The sequence below is a fragment of the Melanotaenia boesemani genome, chromosome 15 (genome assembly GCF_017639745.1).
Source record: "Melanotaenia boesemani isolate fMelBoe1 chromosome 15, fMelBoe1.pri, whole genome shotgun sequence".
NCBI lineage: Eukaryota > Metazoa > Chordata > Actinopteri > Atheriniformes > Melanotaeniidae > Melanotaenia > Melanotaenia boesemani.
The window spans coordinates 3,575,366-3,595,150 of NC_055696.1; the positions used below are offsets into that span (position 1 = coordinate 3,575,366).

Consider the following 19,785-nt stretch of genomic DNA (forward strand, 5'->3'; position numbering starts at 1 on the left):
GTGGTTTCAGCTTCTGCCAACCAGTGTTAAGATGTGACGGTTTCCTTTCAGAAGATGACTTCCTTTTCTGAGTCTCAGAACAGTCATACATGCATGACATGCTCGATGCTCATTGTTGACACCATAAAAACCACCAAGTCAACTGAAACTCTTCTATAAAAGCAGGCAGCTTAGTGTGGCTTCATCCAATGTGCATCTGGTCTTTTCATATGGTGAGTCTTCAGTATTTACCTGATAAAGTTATGATATTTCCAGCTTTAACTGGAGAAGCCAAACAACACATTATCATTCTGTGAGATTAATGAATGATTTGACGCCACACTGGTTGATACTGATTTATTTGTGCTATGATAGCATATTTTTATGTGTGCACTGTTGGCCCACTGATATAGAAATGTAGACTATTCACCATTTAGCTACACTATTATAAATTACAGATTTATCCACAATAACATCAGTTTTCACTTGGAGAAAAATCAGCTTTGACACATTATTAGAAAAAATAATAAAAAAGACAATAGAAAATGACTGATTTCATATAACATGCTACTTGCTTATAAACTCAATTATGATCTCTGCTAAATACAAAGATGACAAGGACTGAAATAAATATACATAAATCAATATTTATTTGAGCAGCAGAATATCTTCAGGCAGCTAAAAGCCTAAATAAATAAATAATCCGGAAAAAACTAAATTAGAGTTGTAATCTAAAATACAGGCTGATGAAAAAGTAATGTGTTAAAATTGTCACAGGAGATGAATAAAACAGAAAAAAATGGAGTATAAGGATGAAGAAGCAGGGACACTGAATTAATTAAAAGACTGTTCATGTCATTTTTGTAATTTATTTCCCTCTGAGATTAATTAAATTTTTAATTTAAATTAATCTAATTTAATTTTAATTTAATTGTGCTTCTGTTTTAGGAACTTGCATTATTTATCCCTAATGAGAAATTATAAATTTTTGTAATGTTATTCATTTAAATTTTAATTATATTTTATATTAATTTGTGCCAATTAATTATCATTTTAAGTTAATAATTATTAGTAAATTATAAATCATTATAAAAATGTCTCAAATTTCTTCAGTTTGGGGATTTAAATGTCTAAATTGATCATTTCCCTGCAGGTCTGTTTATATCTCATTAAATATTCCATCATGGATCTGATGATGGCTGATGATAACAAACTGCCTCTTTGGCTGAAATGTGAACAGCCCCACGATCCAGTTGATAGTCAGCTTCATGAAGCCACTTATCCAGGATGTGTGTGAATGTGGTATGGCTTTAACAGCCTTTTCTGTGCTTGTAGCAACTGAACTTAGCACAAAAAGTAAGGAAATTTCTGTTTGGTGGATTATTTCTTGACAATAAATCTTCCACCGCTGGAAACCCGGTTATAAATTCTTCTAAAATGGTGCCATATTTGTTAGGAAAATGCATTTGTGGGATGATCAGCAGAGTTGAATATGTAGTTTGCAGCTTCTGGTATCTCTGACAATCTGGTGCTTGTTAGCGCCTGAGACCATGGACCCTGCTACAATGGTCAGTTGGACTGTAGGGTTGAAGAAAGGCTGTAGGGTGAAGAATGAGATGACATCCCACAGCAGTGTGTCTGGTAACCAGCATGAGGTGCCAGGCTGCTGTGGCTGTGTATGGTTGCATGGTTAATTAATGTGTAATACGCAGTACGTGTATGACCTTGTTGACTTCAATCATCCAGTCCCATAAACACCAAACAAGAGTCAGCAGCAGAGTAATCTGTTTGGCATTGGTAGAAGTTTTTCATGGGCACAACCCACAAATTCAACTCTGCTGCTCATCCCACAAATGCATTTTCCTTATAAATGTAGCACCACTTGAAAGGGAAATAAACAGGCTTTTCAATGGTACAAGTTTTATTACCAAAAAGTATTGTTACAACCAAGAAACAACACACCAAACACAAATTTCCTCACTTTCTGTCCTTAGTTTATTTTAGTAATCTTCAGTGTTCCAATATGCTGTGACTTCTGTCCACTTTTAGCTGTGTGAACTGACTTCCTGTGAACGTGTTGCATTCATCTCAAGGCATCACAAGGTGTTATGAAGGACTCCTCGGAGACAGATAATGCTTAACAAATCTTTATTGAACAGATAATGAAACGTGGAAGGATCTTACTACTGGAAGACAAACGGTGGAGTTGACATGAGGAATAGTCCAAGTGTGACGCAACAACGTCTGACAGGGAATGAATGTGGCGCTGGAGTATACATAGCCAGGTGAGGAGATTGGATACAGGTGTAGAGGATTAGTATACCGGTGATGACTGGCTGGAAAGGGTGTGGACAATCAGTAATCCAGAGCGGTAGTAACACAAGGCTGCTAATCTAAGTGAAATTATGTAGTTTCTTCAGTATTTTACAACATTCTAACATATTTCTGTGGCCCTGAACATTCCTCTAAACGAACCATCAATGCCTTTGGAAAATAACGGCTCTCACACACTCTTTCTTCATTAAAACTGAGAATAATATTACACAGACAAACACATTGTCAAAAAGGAATAATGGAGCCAGAGATTTCCTGAACTCTTCAGTCAGGGATTTGTTGGAGTCAGCAGTTCATCTGAGCCATTACGCTGAACAGTTAAAAGCCTCAGTCTCTTCCTCCTTTTCCTCCTCCTACTAACTTTCATACATTGGATTTGTCTTTTGAAAGAATCTCAAAGATAAAAAGATATTAAAACCATTTAACAAAATATATTTTAAATTGTGCAAAACTCTCAGTTAATCATGCAGACATATCATTTAATCATGTAAACATACAGAAACACCCCCACCACTTGGATTAGGACTCTTTTTTTTTTAAAGCCGATCACACAGGACCATGGCAACACCGACAGCGGAGTCCGCGTTCTGTCCATAAACAACCTGCAGAGGAAACGCCTTCTCCACTTCCTGCTTCAACACCTCGTTGCGATTGAGTGCACTCCCACTGCCCACGATCCTGCGGACCCCCGCCTGCTGCAGAGTCTCTGCAGGCATCATGGAGGTGATGTTGGTCAGGACTCCACGACAAAGTCCTCTGATCACATGACCCAGGGAGAGATTGGAGGTGGAGATGTTGGTCACCTGACCCAGGCAGAGGGGGCTGTGTCTCTCTCCCAGGAGGGTAGGACTCACCATCAGGTCACTGGTTTCCTGGTTCAGGGCGCAATGAATCAACTTTTCATACAAACCCGAGTTGCTCAGCTCCACACCTGCAAGAGGAGCAAGATTCGTCTTTTGTAAATCAGTCCTCTCCCTGTTATTTATTCAAGGACACGCTATGTATGACAAGCAGATTATGTTTTGAATTAATGCTAACCCTGCTTGTACGCTTGTTAATTAGCAGAACTGCATGTGTGTGAATGTCAGCAGGTTTTATCTAATCAGTTCCAGTTGAGAGGTGCCAGTTATCATCAGTATGTGCACTCTTTTGGTCTCACCTGCATGCATTCTGCTTTAATTCTTGGTTATTCTCAGATAAAGTATAAACAGATGCATGATTTACCCAAATCTTAAAGGAAGAAATTATCACTAAAAATACTATTTCCACTTTAATATATTTTTTATTATTTAGTTGTGTATCTGCAGATAGAACTGAGAGAAACCTGGTATTAAAATAATTGATCCGATAACAAATGGAAAGCACTGAATGTTTCCATTTACAGCTGTTTTAATGTATCTCAAGTGATTGTAGTGAACAGATTTCTACTCTTAATGCAAATAAAAGCAGCATAAACCACAAATGATGAATTGACATGGTTATCAGTATGTTTTTGATTCATCAGTCATATTTCTTGGAGTATTTTGGCAAAAATATTGATAAACATTCTCCTTTAATCAATATATATATATATATAAAAGAAATGAAAAGTACTACACTAGATAATAACAACAAAAAATGATAGAATAATAAATAGATATATACCAAGCTCTCTCATCCAGGCAGTCAACATGTCCACAAAAGTGGCCAGAATGTTTCCTCCATTGAGCGACGCTGCTACGGCCAAGTATGAAGAGTCAAAGTATGGGAAGTAGGAGATGGGCGAGTCTGGCTGAGGAAAATCTTGAGGTCTGAAGTCAGCTGGCATGGCGAAGGTCAGCTGGGCTGAGGTGCTTATGTTGAGAACTAGGAGATTATAAGAAGGAGACAACATATTAGCAAATGAGATTAAACTATTTTAACATGTGGTGAAATGGAACCAAAACAAAATGGAATTGAGTATTTGAAGCTCTATATTTTATAGCAGGTTTGATGCATTTATCACATCAGCCCTTATACACTACTAAATGGTTCTTGAGCCTTCAGAGCTGCAGGAAACATTAATAATGGATGGAACATATCAGAGTGGACTCATACTAGATTGATCATTTAAATAAATAAACATGGAGCATTCAGTGCATTAAGTGTGAACTTAATTTAACTTCCTGTTTCACCTGCATCTGTTGGTGCACTCATGCAGGAGTAGACAGAGCACTGGAAGTCTCCCAGGGCGGCCCCTACTGGCGTACCGGCAGGAATGCCATGCCAGGCTGAGCGTGTCTTTCCCGCCAGACCACCAGATGGCACACACTGAGGAAGCAGGTGCAAAGGGAAGCTGGCAGCTTTCAGACTGCAGCACGCACACATGCAGTTTGTCAAGTAGGTTACACACACTCGGACAGCTTGTGCATGCAGAAACCACAGATCATTTTCATGCAATTAGTGGTTTAACTATTACATAAAATTTACTTACATGTTTTCATTCCAGTGACTGGTTGAAGTGTTGAAGAAGCCCCAGCTGGCTGCATTCTGTGGCGTCATCACACACCTGTCCAAACCACACAGCATGGACACCACGTAGTCCTGGATGGTTCCTGCGACTGTGAAGTCATCAAGGAACTCAGGTCTGCAGAGAAACTACAAACTTTCAGAGTCTGCTTTCGCATCACATAAGCAACTGGTGCTTGCGGGTGGTTTTTACATTGTCAGTGCTGACCTGTGTTTCATGTACCAGAAGATCGTTGCACAGCCAAACCCCGTGGCAACGCTGAGATGTGACTCTGGTTTGGGAAGTGAGGACAAGAAATCACTGCTGCAGCGTCCATCCTGCCATGTGATCAGCTGACTGGTGTCTCTGGGTGTGAAGAAGTCCCTGCTGGACCAGTCGCAACCTGTGACATACAAAAATAAGAATATATAACACAACTGACCTCGTGGTTTTGTATGAGATACTGTCCAAACCAAAAAATGATAGAAAAGTGTGTTTTTAGTATTTCTACACAGACACTGAAATGCATGTGAGATCCAACCCTTAAAACAGAGTTCAAAGAGCGAACATTCAAAAACAAGTGGACACTTAATGTCCTTAGGGTTGTGTTATTTCAAATTTTACTCATCCACCCAAAAATCTTTCACATCACTTTGTGGCCTTAGAGGTGCTCTTTGAGCTGAATATGAATAAATAAATAACAATACAAGTAAAGGAGTGTCCAACAACAAATACAGCAGGTTTGTCAGAATCTACTGACTGTCAAATAGACTGACTGACTCCCAACAGCAAGATTTTATGGTATATTTGACATCTTGTCCTTACTGAATCAGTCACCACATTAAGAAGACTGTAGCTACCAGATCTGCTGAAGACTACACTCAGTCGTTGTTACACAGTTACCACATCTCATGTCCTCTTACCACTGCCTGCTTTCCAGAAAATAACCCCGTGCATCTGCCCGGACAGCCCGATCCGGCTGACATGCTGCAGTTTGTCTGCTGGCAGCTGGAGGACGCACCGGTTCAGAGCGTCTATTATCCGACCTGTGTCCTGCTCTTTCGCCTACATCACACACACACACACACACACAGTTTAGCAGAGTTTAGTTTATGTGCAGGGAGACGTAAAATAGCACATGAGGAGCACACCTTTAGCCTCCCATCGTCGCTTCTATCGGCAGCAGTGGGTAAAGTGTGACTCGCAGCCACAGTTCTGGAGTCAGATGCAAATAAAACGGTTTTTACCGAAGTAGTTCCCACATCTATACCCAGGATAAAGTTGGACATGACCGCTGCTGACACCGTGAGTCGTTGCATTTCATCCTGAAGGCAAAGTCGACGCTGCTGCGTTCAGGTTAAAACAAAAGATCGGATATTTAGATTTGTTATGTACTGCGAGCTGAGTGTTGAAGCTAAACTTAGGGAAAGAAACCATATAACGTCTTTGTATTTGCCTTTACCAAAGCACACACTTCTAATTTATGTGTTTTATCGAAAAAAGGTTAAACTAACTGTAACAGCATTTTTCTTTTCTTTCTTATTTTCCTTTTAATCGGCTCGAAAAACAATTTAGCTCTTATCCCTCAAAATCAGATTGAGCTCTTTTTTGTTGAAGTTGGAAATATGCGTAAACGCCAGGCTGTCAGTGGCAAAAGGAGCAAGACACCTGTTCAAAAAAGACAAGAAAAAATAATCATGTCGACATGATGGTTTTGTTTATAGGCCTATACATACAAGATTTCTGTGTGATACTCATTAAGCGAAACAAAACCATGTAGGTTTGTTGCACTTTTTTGTGTTTATAGTTTTCTTTTGGGCCAACTTTCATTACATTACGTCTGCTTTAGTTGTTTACCTCCTTTTGTGATAATTTTTGGTCCAGTTGTAATCCCATTTGTGTTGTTTTATATGCCAGTATTTAGCTTTTCTTTATGTATGTTTTGTGCATTTTACTTGGCATTTTACCTTTGTGTAAGTGCATACTTTTTTTTTTTAATCATTTAATGACTGTGTATGCTTTTGTTTTTTTGCCCTTGTTTTTTCCAAATAAATGTGTAATTTCCTACTTTTCATTAAGTAAAATGCACCACGTCGTCTCCTCCTATTTGATTACCACAGCGTACCCACAATGCACTGCGGTGGAGCATGGCTGACTTTGTACTAGGAGTGTCATCCCTACGAGAATGAATGCGCTATTTTCGTGCTGTACAAGTTGACAGTTTCTTAAAACAACTTGATATTCAAGTTAATAAAGGATCTTTTGCGTGTTATGTTTTTATAACTGCGTCGTGAAGAGCCGACAAACTACGTTTAAATTCGGTAAGAACCAATCCCCGTCAATGAGCTGCTCTAACAGCTAATGGTGCTAGCATGTTAGCATGACATGAACGTTAAAATAGGACAGTTAATGTGTAGTCAAGTCTCATGTTGTAATATTGTAAGACTCCTTTATTCTCCTCTGGTGATTAAAGTATTTGCCGTTTATGTAACTAATCGGCGCTATATGTTTCTGATATATCTGATATATATATATATATATGTGTGTGTGTGTGTGTGTATATATGTGTGTGTGTGTGTGTGTGTGTGTGGTGGCTCTGTTAAGATGTGGTTAAAAGCTGCCGAAGTGCAGACGAACGACTTCAAATCACTAATGATTTTTTTTAAAGTTAAGTAAGTCTTACGCAGCTGTTGTATCAGTGCACTATTACCAACTAAAGCATCTGGTGAAGGTATCTTATGCAATTAGAATATAAGTATTAGATGACGTTCACGCCATAACTGTCTATTGACTTTGTAATCTTATTACAGGCTGTACAGTAATTTTTAATCTGCACACCAAAAACAGAAGTAAATTTATTAATAATAAAAAAAACATGTCCGCAATCTCCCTGTTTCTGTAGCATCCTTCTTTGGTAGCTGATCAGCGTGAAGATGGCAGGAGTAGCGGCCAAGCGTGAGGGACCACAGTTCATCAGTGAAGTGGCTGTGAGGGGTAACGCCGCTGTGCTGGACTACTGCCGTACCTCTGTGTCTGCTCTGTCTGGAGCAACAGCTGGTATCCTCGGGCTGACGGGACTTTACGGCTTCATTTTTTATTTCCTCTCCTCCTTTCTCCTCTCGCTCCTGCTCATCCTCAAGGCGGGACGGCGGTGGAACAAATGCTTCAAATCGCGTCGGCTGCTCTTTACCGGCGGTCTTGTTGGAGGTCTTTTCACATACGTACTGTTCTGGACTTTCTTGTACGGAATGGTGCATGTATACTAAGACGACATACCATATAAATAATCTGAAACGTTTCTACTCCAGTGCTACATAAATCATTAGGTTTGTCTGCCCTGCTGTTTATAGATAAATAGATTCAACTGTGAAAGATGTTACGTTTTCATTGTGAACTTTTGATAGATTGGAGGATGTGTTCAGAATTAATGTATGCAAGATTAATTGTACTCTATCCTCTAAATCCACATTTACCAGTGACCATGGAAACCATTAACCTTTAATTTTTGCTCTGTTCTTGGTAATATCCATGCCAGGATAATAATAATTATAGTTATTATTAAAGTAGGCTAACTTATAACATCTTAACTAGATCTGATATTGCATGTACAAAGCTTTGATGAGATTATAGTTGTGATTACAAATTTGAATAAATGCCTCTCCTCAAGTTGTTTGTATACATAATTGATCTGTCAGGCAATTTAATGGTGACATGAAATCAACATGACAAACACATTTCTGTCTAATGATAATGTACAATCAGGAAGTAGACAGTAGATGCAATCAGGAAAAATCCCTATAGTGTCCATTCATCACTCAACCAGTACTTTCCCACAGTGAACTTGTCCACTTCACAGCAGACGTTTAACACTTGACCGGCTGTTTTCCTGAGCTTCACAAGTGAATGGTGTAAATATAGTTTTCTGCACACCTCATATAAAAGCCATCAGAAAGTGGTTATTACTGAATAAATCATCTCCATTTAAAGTCCATTTGAAATATTTGGATTCAGTTTTAAAATGTTTTCATTTTCAGGGATTTTTGTGGAATTCTTACTGAGTAAAGGGCAAAAAATTAAATAAAAATCAGGAAAATTGTGCTTGTGTAATTGGAAAAACAACACAAAAATAAAATAAGGAAAGTTTTGCAATACACAACTCTGATTTTAAGGGATTAGATGATTATTCACTTTTACCTTAAATGAGTGAAAGGCGTATTAACAGACCTGATGAACTCTGTCTTTTTGCATACATCAATGCCCTGATCCTTCCAGTGCAATGCAGAACGTGGACATTTTCGTGGACCACTACATCTTCAGTCAGTGCAAGCATTATTGATGTTAGGGACCGTGCCAGCGGGGGAAAAAGTGGACACCAGTCTGACTTTATAGGATCCACCTCCTTCAGTGTAAAACATCTGCAGGTGCTGTTTTTTCGGCCACCTGCAAACCTAGTTGTGTGTAGCAAACGAGATGTGATGCTTTGGCTCTGCACCTTGTTGAGACAGAAGAGCAGAGTATCGCTGTCCCGTGTTGCGTGGAATGGTGGGACCCCGTTTGTCTACAGGCAGCTGGTTTCCTTCAGGGGCAGCAGTTTCCACAGTGACTTCAGTTTCCTCAGATGTTTTTATGTTGTTGGCGACATCTTTCTCTGCAGCTGGTTTCCTGGATCTCCTTTCCCGGTGTCCTGCTTTCCCATCCTTTGATGTGGTCTTCTCTTTTCTGTTCACAGAGAATAAAAAGAGTTGTGCAGATGTCAGGAAGAAAAACTATTATTTGATTGGTGATTAAAGTTTCTACAAATACAAAAAGTCATACTTGAAGTTGATTATTTCAAATTTCCTCTCTCTGTAGAAGGAGCTCGTGTTCATCATGTAAAGTAGGATCATGTCGCATACAAAAGCCCCCTGAAAGATAAAAATAATGTTAGCCTAATTTTCATAAGCTTCAAACTCATTAATCTTGTATTAATGATCATGTTTCACCCTCTTGTGAACCTGTGAGTTGTGGTGCTCTGGTAATCATCCGATAAATTACTTACTATACCCATCAGAGCAACACCTGAGCCAATAGCAATTATTGTGGGAACAATACTGAATTTCCCAGCCTGCAAAACAATAACAAAACATTTACTAGAAGTATATTTCTGGAATCTTGTACTTTACTAAGGAAAAATAAACTTCATAACTCTCCTGTACCTGGCCATTGATCATTATATCAAAGCGAATCCCATACACTTTGTACAGAGTGCGATACGTTTCACCGTTTTGATCCTTGTAGTACCTGGCATATCTGTACACACAGTGCAATATCGAATAAGACAAAAAGAAAGAGGAGGCAGTGGTCTGATGGTGTTGAATGCTTGAGGGGACACACCTGAAGTTGTATCCTGATGTAACCGAGTTGTTCAAGTTCATATCCAAACGGGTGAAGCTGTACTGAGGATTACACTCAGAGGAGTCTCTATCCAGGTTGCAGTTCCACTCAATGAGAATGCCAACAGAGCCACCCTGTGAATATAAACTGAGCTTTAAAGACAGTAAAACACCTAAATAAGGCAGTCCAGTTATAAAAGCAACAAACCAACAACGAACACATACACTCACCGGCTACTTTATTATATACACCTTGTTAGTACCAGGTTGAACTCCTTCTAGCTTCAGAACTGCCTTAATTCTTGGTGGCATAAATTTAACAAGGTGTTGGAAACATTCCTCAGAGTTTTTGCTCCATGGTGACATGACAGCATCAAACAGTTGCTGCAGATTTGTGGCTGCATCCATGATAACATCCCAAAGCTGCTCTACTGGACTAAGATCTGGTGACTGCGGAGGCTGTTGGGGTCTAGTGAACTCACTGTCATGTTCAACAAACCAGTTTGAGAAGGTCTAAGCTTTGTGACATGGTGCATTATCCTGCTGGAAGAAGCCATCAGAAGATGGTTCACTGTGGTGATAAAGGGATGGACATGGTCAGCTACAATACTTGGGTAGGCTGTGGTGTTTAAATGATGTTCAGGTGGTACTAAGGGGCCCAAGGTTTGCCAACAAAATATCCCCCACACCATTACACCACCAGCAGCCTGAACTATTAAAACAAGGCAGGATGGTGGGAGCGATCATCTCCAACAAGTCTATCACTGTCCTCTGATCACTGACACCAACAAGGTATTTTTATCCACACAACCTCTGCCCACTGGATATTTTCTTTTTTTCAGACTTCTGGAAGTCATCTGAGTTGCTGCCATGTGATTGGTTGATTAGTTAACAAGCAATTAAACAGGTATACCTAATAAAGTGGCCAGCGAGTGCCACAATACACATGCGTAAAGCCCTCTGAGAGAGAATATCAGCAGTGCATGTCTGTGCTCATCTATAGATGATGTAGTAGCTATAGAGCTGTAAAACAGGAAAACTCATGCACCGTGACATGGACTGACAAGCCATCACTGCCTGAGGGCCTCATGCTGCCTGCAGGCTGTGGAAGGGCAAGAGATTAAAACACAACTTGGTGACTCAAATCAAATTAACTTTGAATACTATCTGAAACACCCAGTATGTCCTGGGATTAATAAACGAGACAAAAACTCTCTTCTTGTTCTTCTGCTCAGTTTGCAAGAATCCACAGTTCATGAGTGAAAGTCAGAGCCAAGAGGAGTCTTTAACAAGTGTCAATCACTGATTTCTTCTACAGCTGGCATATTAATCTACCTCTGAATGCACGGTGGGCTTTGAAGCAGAAATGAAGAACAGGAGGGACCTGCATGTCCCTCCTGTGCTTCATTTAGTTGCATGGTATCTCAATTTATAAACCAAAACATATTCCCTTTGAAACGATCTTGTTAATAGTACGTATGCTTAAATTATCACTTATTCTACTCTAAGTCAAGAACAGATTTCCATGATTTTTAACTCCTTAACCCCTTAACCCCTGAATTTATTTATAGTTATATAAAAAGAAAATTAAAAGAGCAAAAAAATAAAGTAAATTAAAAAGGAAAAAGATTGGGAAAAGAAAACGACTGGCATAAAATAAAGTAAAATTAATTATAAATAAATAACAATAAATAAATAAAATCAAATAAAGAGAAATTAAATAAAGGAAAAAAGACCAGAAGTGGTTTCTTGTAAATTTACAACTATAGGCATCATCATCAATAATTATTTGTCAGAAAACGGACTTCAGTCCAACGCACAATGTTAGATTTTTACACTACCTTAGCAGCCATGTCCTGGAAGTCATGTCCCGTGTTGCTGACCAGATCTCTGAGGCGAAAGATGGGACAGTAAGGGTGGTCGTCTTTATCATAGGAGCATCTCTTCAGATAGCTGTCGTCAGTTGTTTCAAGAACATTGGACCTAAGTGATAAAGAAAACAGACATGCATGCTAATTAAGTGTCTTAGCTTGGGTATTTGGACCTTTTAACAAGTAAAACTTTGACTTATAAAGCTAAGTCTGTTTTATGACCTCTTACTTGAAGCATCACATATGTAAGCTTAGATGTGTTTAATCTGTCAAGAAATACCTTACAGTCCCATGAATGTTTGACTGGGTAAAGGTTATGTGACTGTGGGAGAAGTTTGGGGTACAGATGTTGTATTGGGCTCATTGTCTGCAAACCAGAGGCAGGCGCATGTAGCATCTGAAGGAAGGATGGCTTCTCCTCCTCAGTCAGGGTGAACATGATTCAGTGCAGGTGTGCAACATCACAACAGGTGACTTAAATATGACTTTTTCCGAGTTACGAAAACTGTATTGCTGATACGTCTTAGCCCAAGTATGTAGGCTTGTTTCCCCCCTGAAAGGTGTTTAGAAATGCCATATGCATTGTTTGTCCAGACCTTTGTTACGTGGAATTTTGTCATCTTTATTTCCTAAATGCTGCACCTGTAATAGAGTTGCTTGTATTTCTGCCACTAAAAAATGCTGCATGTACTGTGTAATTATCATAGCATTTTAGATGCACGTCCATCTCATAGCTATGAAGCCTTTCTTTTTAAAATCCCCACTATTTTTATTACACAATGTTCTGATAGAGACATGAGGCATATGTCTTCTGTTAAATCCACTGAGTGGTTTCTAAATTCTCAAACTATCATTTTTTTTTTCTTTTGAAAAGGCAAGGCAAGTTTATTTATACATCACATTTCATGTACAAGACAATTCAAATGCTTTACATAAGACATTAAAAGCATTACAGCACAGTGCAGAAGAAGCGTTAAAAATACATAAAAGAATATGAAGAGAATCAAAATAATAATAAAATCACACAGAATAAATAAATTAAAATGATTAAAAGCAAGTAACAGTCTAGATAAGTTCAAAGTTAGCGTGTAGATTTCATGTACATGAGAAAATAAATGTTTTTAACCTGGATTTAAAGTTTGGTGAAAGTTTAATCTCCACTAGCGGTTTGTTGGACTTGTTTGCAGCATAACAGCTAAATGCTGCTTCTCCATGCTTAGTCTGGACTCTGGTCTGGACTCTGGTCTGGACTAGTTGACCAGAGTCTTTGTATCTAAGAGCTCTCCCAGGCTTATAGTCTTTGATGTATTTTGGGCCTAAACCATTCTGGGATGTAAATGATCAGTAGGATTTTAAAATCTATTCTGTGACTGACTGGAAGCCAGTGTAAAGGTTTTAAAACTGGTGTGATGTGTTTAGAACTCTTATCTGCAAATGTCTAATGTTTTTTTTTTTATTTAAAATATGTTAGGTTTTCAAAGTGGACTTAGATTTTGGACCCTTTTGTGCAGCATTTAACATTTAATACTAAGTGTGCTCTCGTTTGATTAAGTGGGTGCATGTAAAAACTGCAGCTTGACAGTATTTTCCTCAACACACACTCCAACAGAAACACATACATGTCGTTCAAACCACTCAGATACACTGTCTGTTTCCTGGCTTAGACTATAACTCAATGTGTCACACTGTAAGATGTGTTGCGAGCCATTTTGAGTAAACCCCCATTTAAAGGGATCATGTTACCTTCTGATCCCATCAAGCAAAAACATATTTAGATTAGTAGGAAGCATGAGAGAAATGTCTGTGTAATTAAGAGATCCTGACGGATGAATTAGCCATGGCCTTGTAGCATCGCCCTTCTCTCCTGCAGGACATGAGTGAGGACAACAAGGGACGGCAAACACTGGGCAAGCCCCGTCTGATCTGACACCTGTCCAGCGCAAGGGCCGCTGTCAAGGACGTCTCAAATGACTGTTTCACTGTCTCTCTGAGTGCAATGCACAGGCTGGTATAAATAGAAGACTCAGTGCACCCTAAAGCTATTTAAAGCAGCCGTTGGAACATGTATACCCACAGATCTCACTCAGTGCCACGATGCCTTGAAACCACAGGCACAAAAGCCATCAGCAGCCACTTACAGCTACTTACTTGGAGAACTCAAACTTTGGAAACCTGATGAAGTTCTTGATGTAGATGGTGAAGTTTTCTGCTTCATTTAGTAATGGCTCTCTGAGGGAAAATAACCAAACAAACAAACAAAGCTAAACATCTCAGTCCACATTAGGGATCAGGGTGGGTATTAGTGTTTTTACAAACTTCTAAAAACTCTGCCAGGCAGAAAAATTTCTCACGTTGGTCTCGGGCTGTGTTCAACAGGACACCAAGCGTAGATCTCACAGGTCCCAGTGCTGTTCAAACACGAGCCGGTCTTTATTCCTAACACACAGAACATGGGTTAAAGTGAACGTCTTACACGTCTTACATACTAGGAAATAACAGAACTATTAATTTTAAAGAACAATGTTGAAACTTAAAAAACTTGTGGTAATAACTTTTGACAGCATCAGCTTTAAAGCTGTAACAATCCTAAGTGCAATTCATATTATGCAGCATTTCTAGAATTGGGAAAATCTAAAGGTAAATATATTGCAAACTGCAAACTGTGGGGAAAAAAAGACTTAATAAAATCAATAATTGTCCCTCACCATGACCGGCTACAACACTCTCCCCTTCTTGGCAGTCATCATTGCTTTGACATCGTCCATCTGGCACCTTATAACTCTGAGAAGAAGAAAAAAAGAAAAGATTTAAGCTAGAGATGTGCAATGAGAAAAAAGAGAGAGATTAATGTGTTTTCTCACCTCAGCACAGAACCCCAGCCTCTGATTAGGGGTCTCGATGTAATTTGTTACCATGAAGAAAACCTGCTTGCCCTGCAAAATCCAATTAGGTCCACAAAGATAAAGGTTAAACAAATTACACTCCAGAGAAGCTCAGTATTGTTAAATCTGTCGAGACACATGCCAGGGCTAATGATATATGGCAGAACAAACCTTAATAACCTAATAATCTCTCTTGGCAGGTGCACGCTTGGAAAGCTCTCTGACATTTGTACTAGTTAGAAAGATGGACTCACATTTGGGGGGATGACGTAATCCTCGGCACTCCACAGGTAGGGCCCCGTCTCAGATGTGTTGGTCAGAGTGACGCCTTTGAGTTTGGTGAAGACTGACGTCTGTATGGCCTCTTCTTTCTCCTGGTACCCTTTCTTCACAACAAACACCCACCTAAGAAATTGATCACATTAATCTTTGTTTTATACATTAATGGCCATTTTAAGGGGGTGTGTTGTTTATGATCACCTGTTAAGCACTTTGTTTGATTAGTTTATACAAACAGCTGTTTTTTTATTATTATTTATCTATTTTGAAATGAGTTGCACATGCACATGGCAGTCTCATTAGAATGGCAAGTGTGAAGATGCCTTGGAGAAAATATAATTTAACCACCCTGCAACAGCCACAGTGCTGCACTAAACGTGTCATGATGTAGTCTTGGATAAGTTTCATAGTGAAAATCCCAAGTTTTAACTCTAAAACTATTTTTTCTCTTTTTTTTCACCATATAGGAGACGTGTCTTTAATTAAAGATGGGACATAATAAATATAACCAACAACATTAATCTCTTTAGAAATTACACCAATTAAAAAGTGTACAAACTTTAAAACTCCTTTGCAACTTTAACACCACCAAAGTAAGAACCTACCACAAGCTCACCTATTTTTAACTGTATGAATCACTTCTCTATTTCTTTTTTCACACGACAAACAAACGGCGACACGCAAAGTCCCTCACCCGATTATGTATCCCAGCACAGCCAGCTGATAAAGCCGGAATAATATTCCGATTCTCCTGTTTTCGGCGATCACATATTTCTCTGTCTTGTAGTTGAGAAGAGAAACGAAGAAGCCCCCCCAGCCAGCCATTTCAGCCCCCTGCACGCTGAGCCGACTGACAGCAGCTCCCAGGCTACCAGCTGATTTATACAGCGGGGTCACCCGTCATGCAGCGGGCAAACCCATTCAGACAGGGGCTGCAAAACCCCGCTTCTTCACGCTGCAGCACGTCTCCGTTTATCTCGTTAGCATTCTTTGACTTCAACTTTATTTTCAGTGACATCCGTTTTGGAGTTTTGCATTAAGAAAAACTTTAAGAAGCAGCTTTTTAACGTGTGTAAAGACATGAAGTTTATACGAGATCTGTCTGCTGTGGCTCATTTATGTTCTGCTTTAAAACTACTGCTGCTTGCAATTATTTTTCATTCAATGGTTCAATGTTCTTGGAGGCCACAGGAGAAGAGATGGGCTGGGGCAACTAAGTTAAAGCATTGAGTCAAAGTGTCACTTTTTTAAGTGGCCAGTCTCATAACGTCAGTAGAAAATATATTATTCCATGGCCATGCTTTATAGGTCATGGACAAGGAAACCTAATAGTGGCCACGCACTAGTTATGATTGGGAATTTATGGCTATAGGACACCTAAAATGTATAGTTTTGATTTAATTTAATTATATTTTAACCTTGGCATGAATTATAATAATGTAACCAACCTTATTGGACTTAACTAAATCATTTACTAAAAACCAATAAATGGAAAAATGGACACACCAACAGTCATTCAGAGTTGGTCCATTGCTTTATTTTTTCTCAAAAATTACAAATCCCACAAAAAATGGTAACAATCTAAATCAAATAAACACTTTTTTTATATATATATATAGCACTTTTCATGCAGAATCACAAAGTGCTTCATATGATAAAAAACAACAGTTTTTGCATCTTAAAAACGCAAGTTTTTAAGTAATCCTCGGTACCCCACGGGTAGGACCCCATCTCATGTGTGTTGGTCAGAGTGACGCCTTTGAGTTTGGTGAAGACTGACGTCTGTATGGCCTCTTCTTTCTCCTGGTACCCTTTCTTCACAACAAACACCCACCTAAGACATTGATCATACTAATTTTATTTTATGTATTTTATTCATTGATGGCCATTTGGGTACTTAAAAAAACACAAGTAGTCACCAAGTTTATCACAAAAACAAATCAAAGCACAGAAGCACCTAAACATGCTCTTGCGCACACACCCAGACTAAATGAACATAGAACCCCACCATCTCTAAAACAAGCTTTCTCTAAAAAATAAACGTATAAACGAAGGTGTCTTGGCACCAGGTGAGGAAACGATACCCTTCCACACCAAGAGCCACCCTGCCCATGACCACGGAGGCCGTCACCACAGGTTCACTCAGACTGTGCCCAGACCCAGAGGTGCCGTTTGCCAACAGGCAAACCAGGAAAATGTTTGGGCCCCGAGTCCGATGGGGGCTTCTGAGAGCCAACCAAGTTTGAATCGAGACAGAGAAAAAAAGTTTGCCATGACAGTGGCCGACCACTAACTCCCTAAAGGAGCCCCACCTCCATCTCTCGGTCTTATGTAAACAGCAAAAAATAGGTTTATAAAAGTTACAAGTTTTCTATCTGGCAGTGACAAATAAATATATAAAAATCAGGAAGAGTAAAGAAGAAGGGCCAAGACAGTGGTAAATAGTGCTAATAATCCAGAAGCTACTTTAGCTCAGGGCAGCTCAGTCCTGGTGACTATCTGGATTCAGGAGGCTGAAAATAAAAACAGATAACTTGGATAATATCAAATTAAAGCTGTCTAGTTCAGTTTAACGATAAAGCTAATGTTCAAATGTAATCCTATCGGATTTCGGTTATCGGATAGGATCAAATCTTGAAAATGGGTTGTTCAAAATGGAAATCCGGATTCTGAAATCAGCTTGGATCACATAATCCAATCCTGGTTGTTATCCAGATAAAATCCTCAGTTTGTGTTGTTCAAAACTTTTGAGTAGAATCCGGATAACTTTGATCCCAAAAAAAACAGGATTATCCTGATCCCAAGAGAGGGCAGGATTACAAGGAATTACAGGAGGAAACTGCGGTAAAACCTAACAGCTGATCAAATAATAGAACTTTTTATTTGGTGCATATGCTTATATTTGTATTTTGCACCTGACTTGTTTAACTGTTACAGTGATAAAGTGGTTAAATAGGCAAAGGCTCCTATTAAGCCTTTTAGTGTAGTAAAGCAAAAATAAAAACATGACATTTTCATGTCCCCATGAAATAAATCCCCAAACAAATCCAATAACAAACACAAATTAAATATTCAATTTTATATATATTGTCTCTTCCACCTGTTGTTCTTCACATGGCCGGAAGCCTGATCCTGAAAAATGGGATTCTGGATCAGGGTGATCCAGTCCTATGTTGCTTTCAGCAACTGGGGTAAAAGTAAGCCTGATTATGTGATCCACCGTCCTAAAAAATGGGATTACCAAATCTGGATAGCTTTATCAATTCAATTTTTTGAACAACCGGCCCAATAATGTTAAATCACATAGTTTAATCTTCCGTACTGGAACTACATTAAATCATATAACCCATGTTTAATTAAGTGAAAATTGTAAATAATTATGTAAAAGTCAGTAGAAAAAATAAAAGCCATCAAGAAACATTTAAAAGTGGAAGAACTTGACGCTGTAACAACAATGCCTCTAAAGATAATATTATTAACATGTTCTTTTCATTGTTATAAGTCTACAATATCATTATAAAAGGGCAATGAATGCTGGCTGAAGGGGTCCCCTGTGAAACTTTGCATGGGCCCCCAGAAACCCAAGAAACGCCTCTGTCCACACCATAACCATAGGGCTGCACTGCAGGCCCAGACAGGGACAGTCACCATGGCAATGGCCCTGCAGTCAGAGCAGGGGTAGCTCCTGATGTGAAAGACCCCCATGAGGAAAAAAGAATATCTAAGAACAGTTACAAAAGATAAACCAACATGTATAAAATGATTTATAAAAAGTTTATAATAAAAACAGAATTAAAAAGCTACATAAACAGGTAGCTATTAAAAAAATAAATAAGTAATTAAATTAGTAAGTAAAATAAATAAATACTGAAATTTAATAACTAAGTAAAGATTAAAGTGAATACATTTATATTGAATAAATTTTAATTATAAGCTAAGCTAAATAATAAGAATTATTTATGTATTAATAGAAATGGTCTGTTTTATATTTTTTATTAACTTCATATATCAAATATATTTGACATTTTATTATATACATCATATTTCTATTTTATACTTTTATCTATTACATTTTTTTACCTGTGTCATTTTTTGTTTTATTTATTTGACGTAGTTTTACATTTATACATCTGTTACAACTGATCTACAAAATCACAAAACATTCAATTAAAAGTATCTGCAACTGAAAAATACAGCACTTCAGATGATAATCAGAGTAACTTTTCAAGATCTAGAAGTTATTTTAAATGTACATACTGTACATGTACATTTCAACATCTGTGTGGTAACACCTGAACTGTCTCACCTCAAACTGAAGTCAGATCTGTTAAGAAAGACATACTTATATAACAAGTCATCCCTCTTTTTTTAATTTTCTCACGAACCCCCAACAGGTATGTGTACCCCCATTTGATAAACACTGTTCTATAGTAACCTTGTATGTCCTACTCAAAAAAAAAAAAAAACAAAAAACTAAATATTACATAACAAGATAGCCAGTTACTATAATATCCTGCAATTTCTTGCAATTAAGCAGAGTCATAAGTAGTAAGAAACACTTAATTTGGGCACTGAAGGCACACGGTTTAAAACAAAATAAT

The 19,785-nt window shown here is 38.4% G+C and overlaps 3 protein-coding genes across 3 annotated transcripts; 1 reads left to right on the top strand and 2 right to left on the bottom strand.

Moving 5' to 3' along the window:
- Nucleotides 1–2,110: 2,110 nt before the first annotated feature.
- Nucleotides 2,111–6,130, bottom strand: shpk (sedoheptulokinase). Its single transcript, XM_042009034.1, has 7 exons — nt 5,932–6,130; nt 5,704–5,845; nt 5,009–5,183; nt 4,766–4,918; nt 4,467–4,642; nt 3,958–4,158; nt 2,111–3,244 (listed from the first exon to the last, which is right to left on the bottom strand). The coding sequence occupies exons 1-7, from the start codon at nt 6,097–6,099 to the stop codon at nt 2,850–2,852; spliced, it is 1,410 nt and encodes a 469-aa protein (XP_041864968.1). The 5' UTR covers nt 6,100–6,130; the 3' UTR covers nt 2,111–2,849.
- Nucleotides 6,131–6,910: 780 nt separating this feature from the next.
- On the top strand, nt 6,911–8,446 carry emc6 (ER membrane protein complex subunit 6). Its single transcript, XM_042009250.1, has 2 exons — nt 6,911–7,101; nt 7,683–8,446. Exon 2 carries the CDS (start codon nt 7,714–7,716, stop codon nt 8,044–8,046), a length of 333 nt encoding a protein of 110 aa, XP_041865184.1. The 5' UTR covers nt 6,911–7,101; nt 7,683–7,713; the 3' UTR covers nt 8,047–8,446.
- A 67-nt stretch (nt 8,447–8,513) lies between these two features.
- p2rx5 (purinergic receptor P2X, ligand-gated ion channel, 5) lies at nt 8,514–16,037 on the bottom strand. Its single transcript, XM_042009249.1, has 12 exons — nt 15,879–16,037; nt 15,160–15,310; nt 14,885–14,956; nt 14,729–14,804; nt 14,375–14,459; nt 14,172–14,252; nt 11,994–12,135; nt 10,154–10,287; nt 9,976–10,069; nt 9,819–9,884; nt 9,596–9,684; nt 8,514–9,499 (listed from the first exon to the last, which is right to left on the bottom strand). Exons 1-12 carry the CDS (start codon nt 16,007–16,009, stop codon nt 9,229–9,231), a joined length of 1,392 nt encoding a protein of 463 aa, XP_041865183.1. The 5' UTR covers nt 16,010–16,037; the 3' UTR covers nt 8,514–9,228.
- Nucleotides 16,038–19,785: the final 3,748 nt, after the last annotated feature.

Bases quoted from the DNA above. Each gene is read 5' to 3' on its own strand.
- shpk (XM_042009034.1), bottom strand. From the start codon at position 6,099: ATGCAACGACTCACGGTGTCAGCAGCGGTCATGTCCAACTTTATCCTG. The intron at 4,919-5,008 runs GTCAGCACTGAC...GTTTCTCTGCAG, and splicing joins TTCTGGTACATGAAACACAG to ACCTGAGTTCCTTGATGACT. The intron at 4,643-4,765 runs GTAAGTAAATTT...TGCGTGCTGCAG, and splicing joins AGTCACTGGAATGAAAACAT to TCTGAAAGCTGCCAGCTTCC.
- emc6 (XM_042009250.1), top strand. From the start codon at position 7,714: ATGGCAGGAGTAGCGGCCAAGCGTGAGGGACCACAGTTCATCAGTGAA.
- p2rx5 (XM_042009249.1), bottom strand. From the start codon at position 16,009: ATGGCTGGCTGGGGGGGCTTCTTCGTTTCTCTTCTCAACTACAAGACA. The intron at 9,885-9,975 runs GTACAGGAGAGT...ATTGTTTTGCAG, and splicing joins ATATAATGATCAATGGCCAG to GCTGGGAAATTCAGTATTGT. The intron at 9,685-9,818 runs GTAAGTAATTTA...TTTATCTTTCAG, and splicing joins GTGTTGCTCTGATGGGTATA to GGGGCTTTTGTATGCGACAT.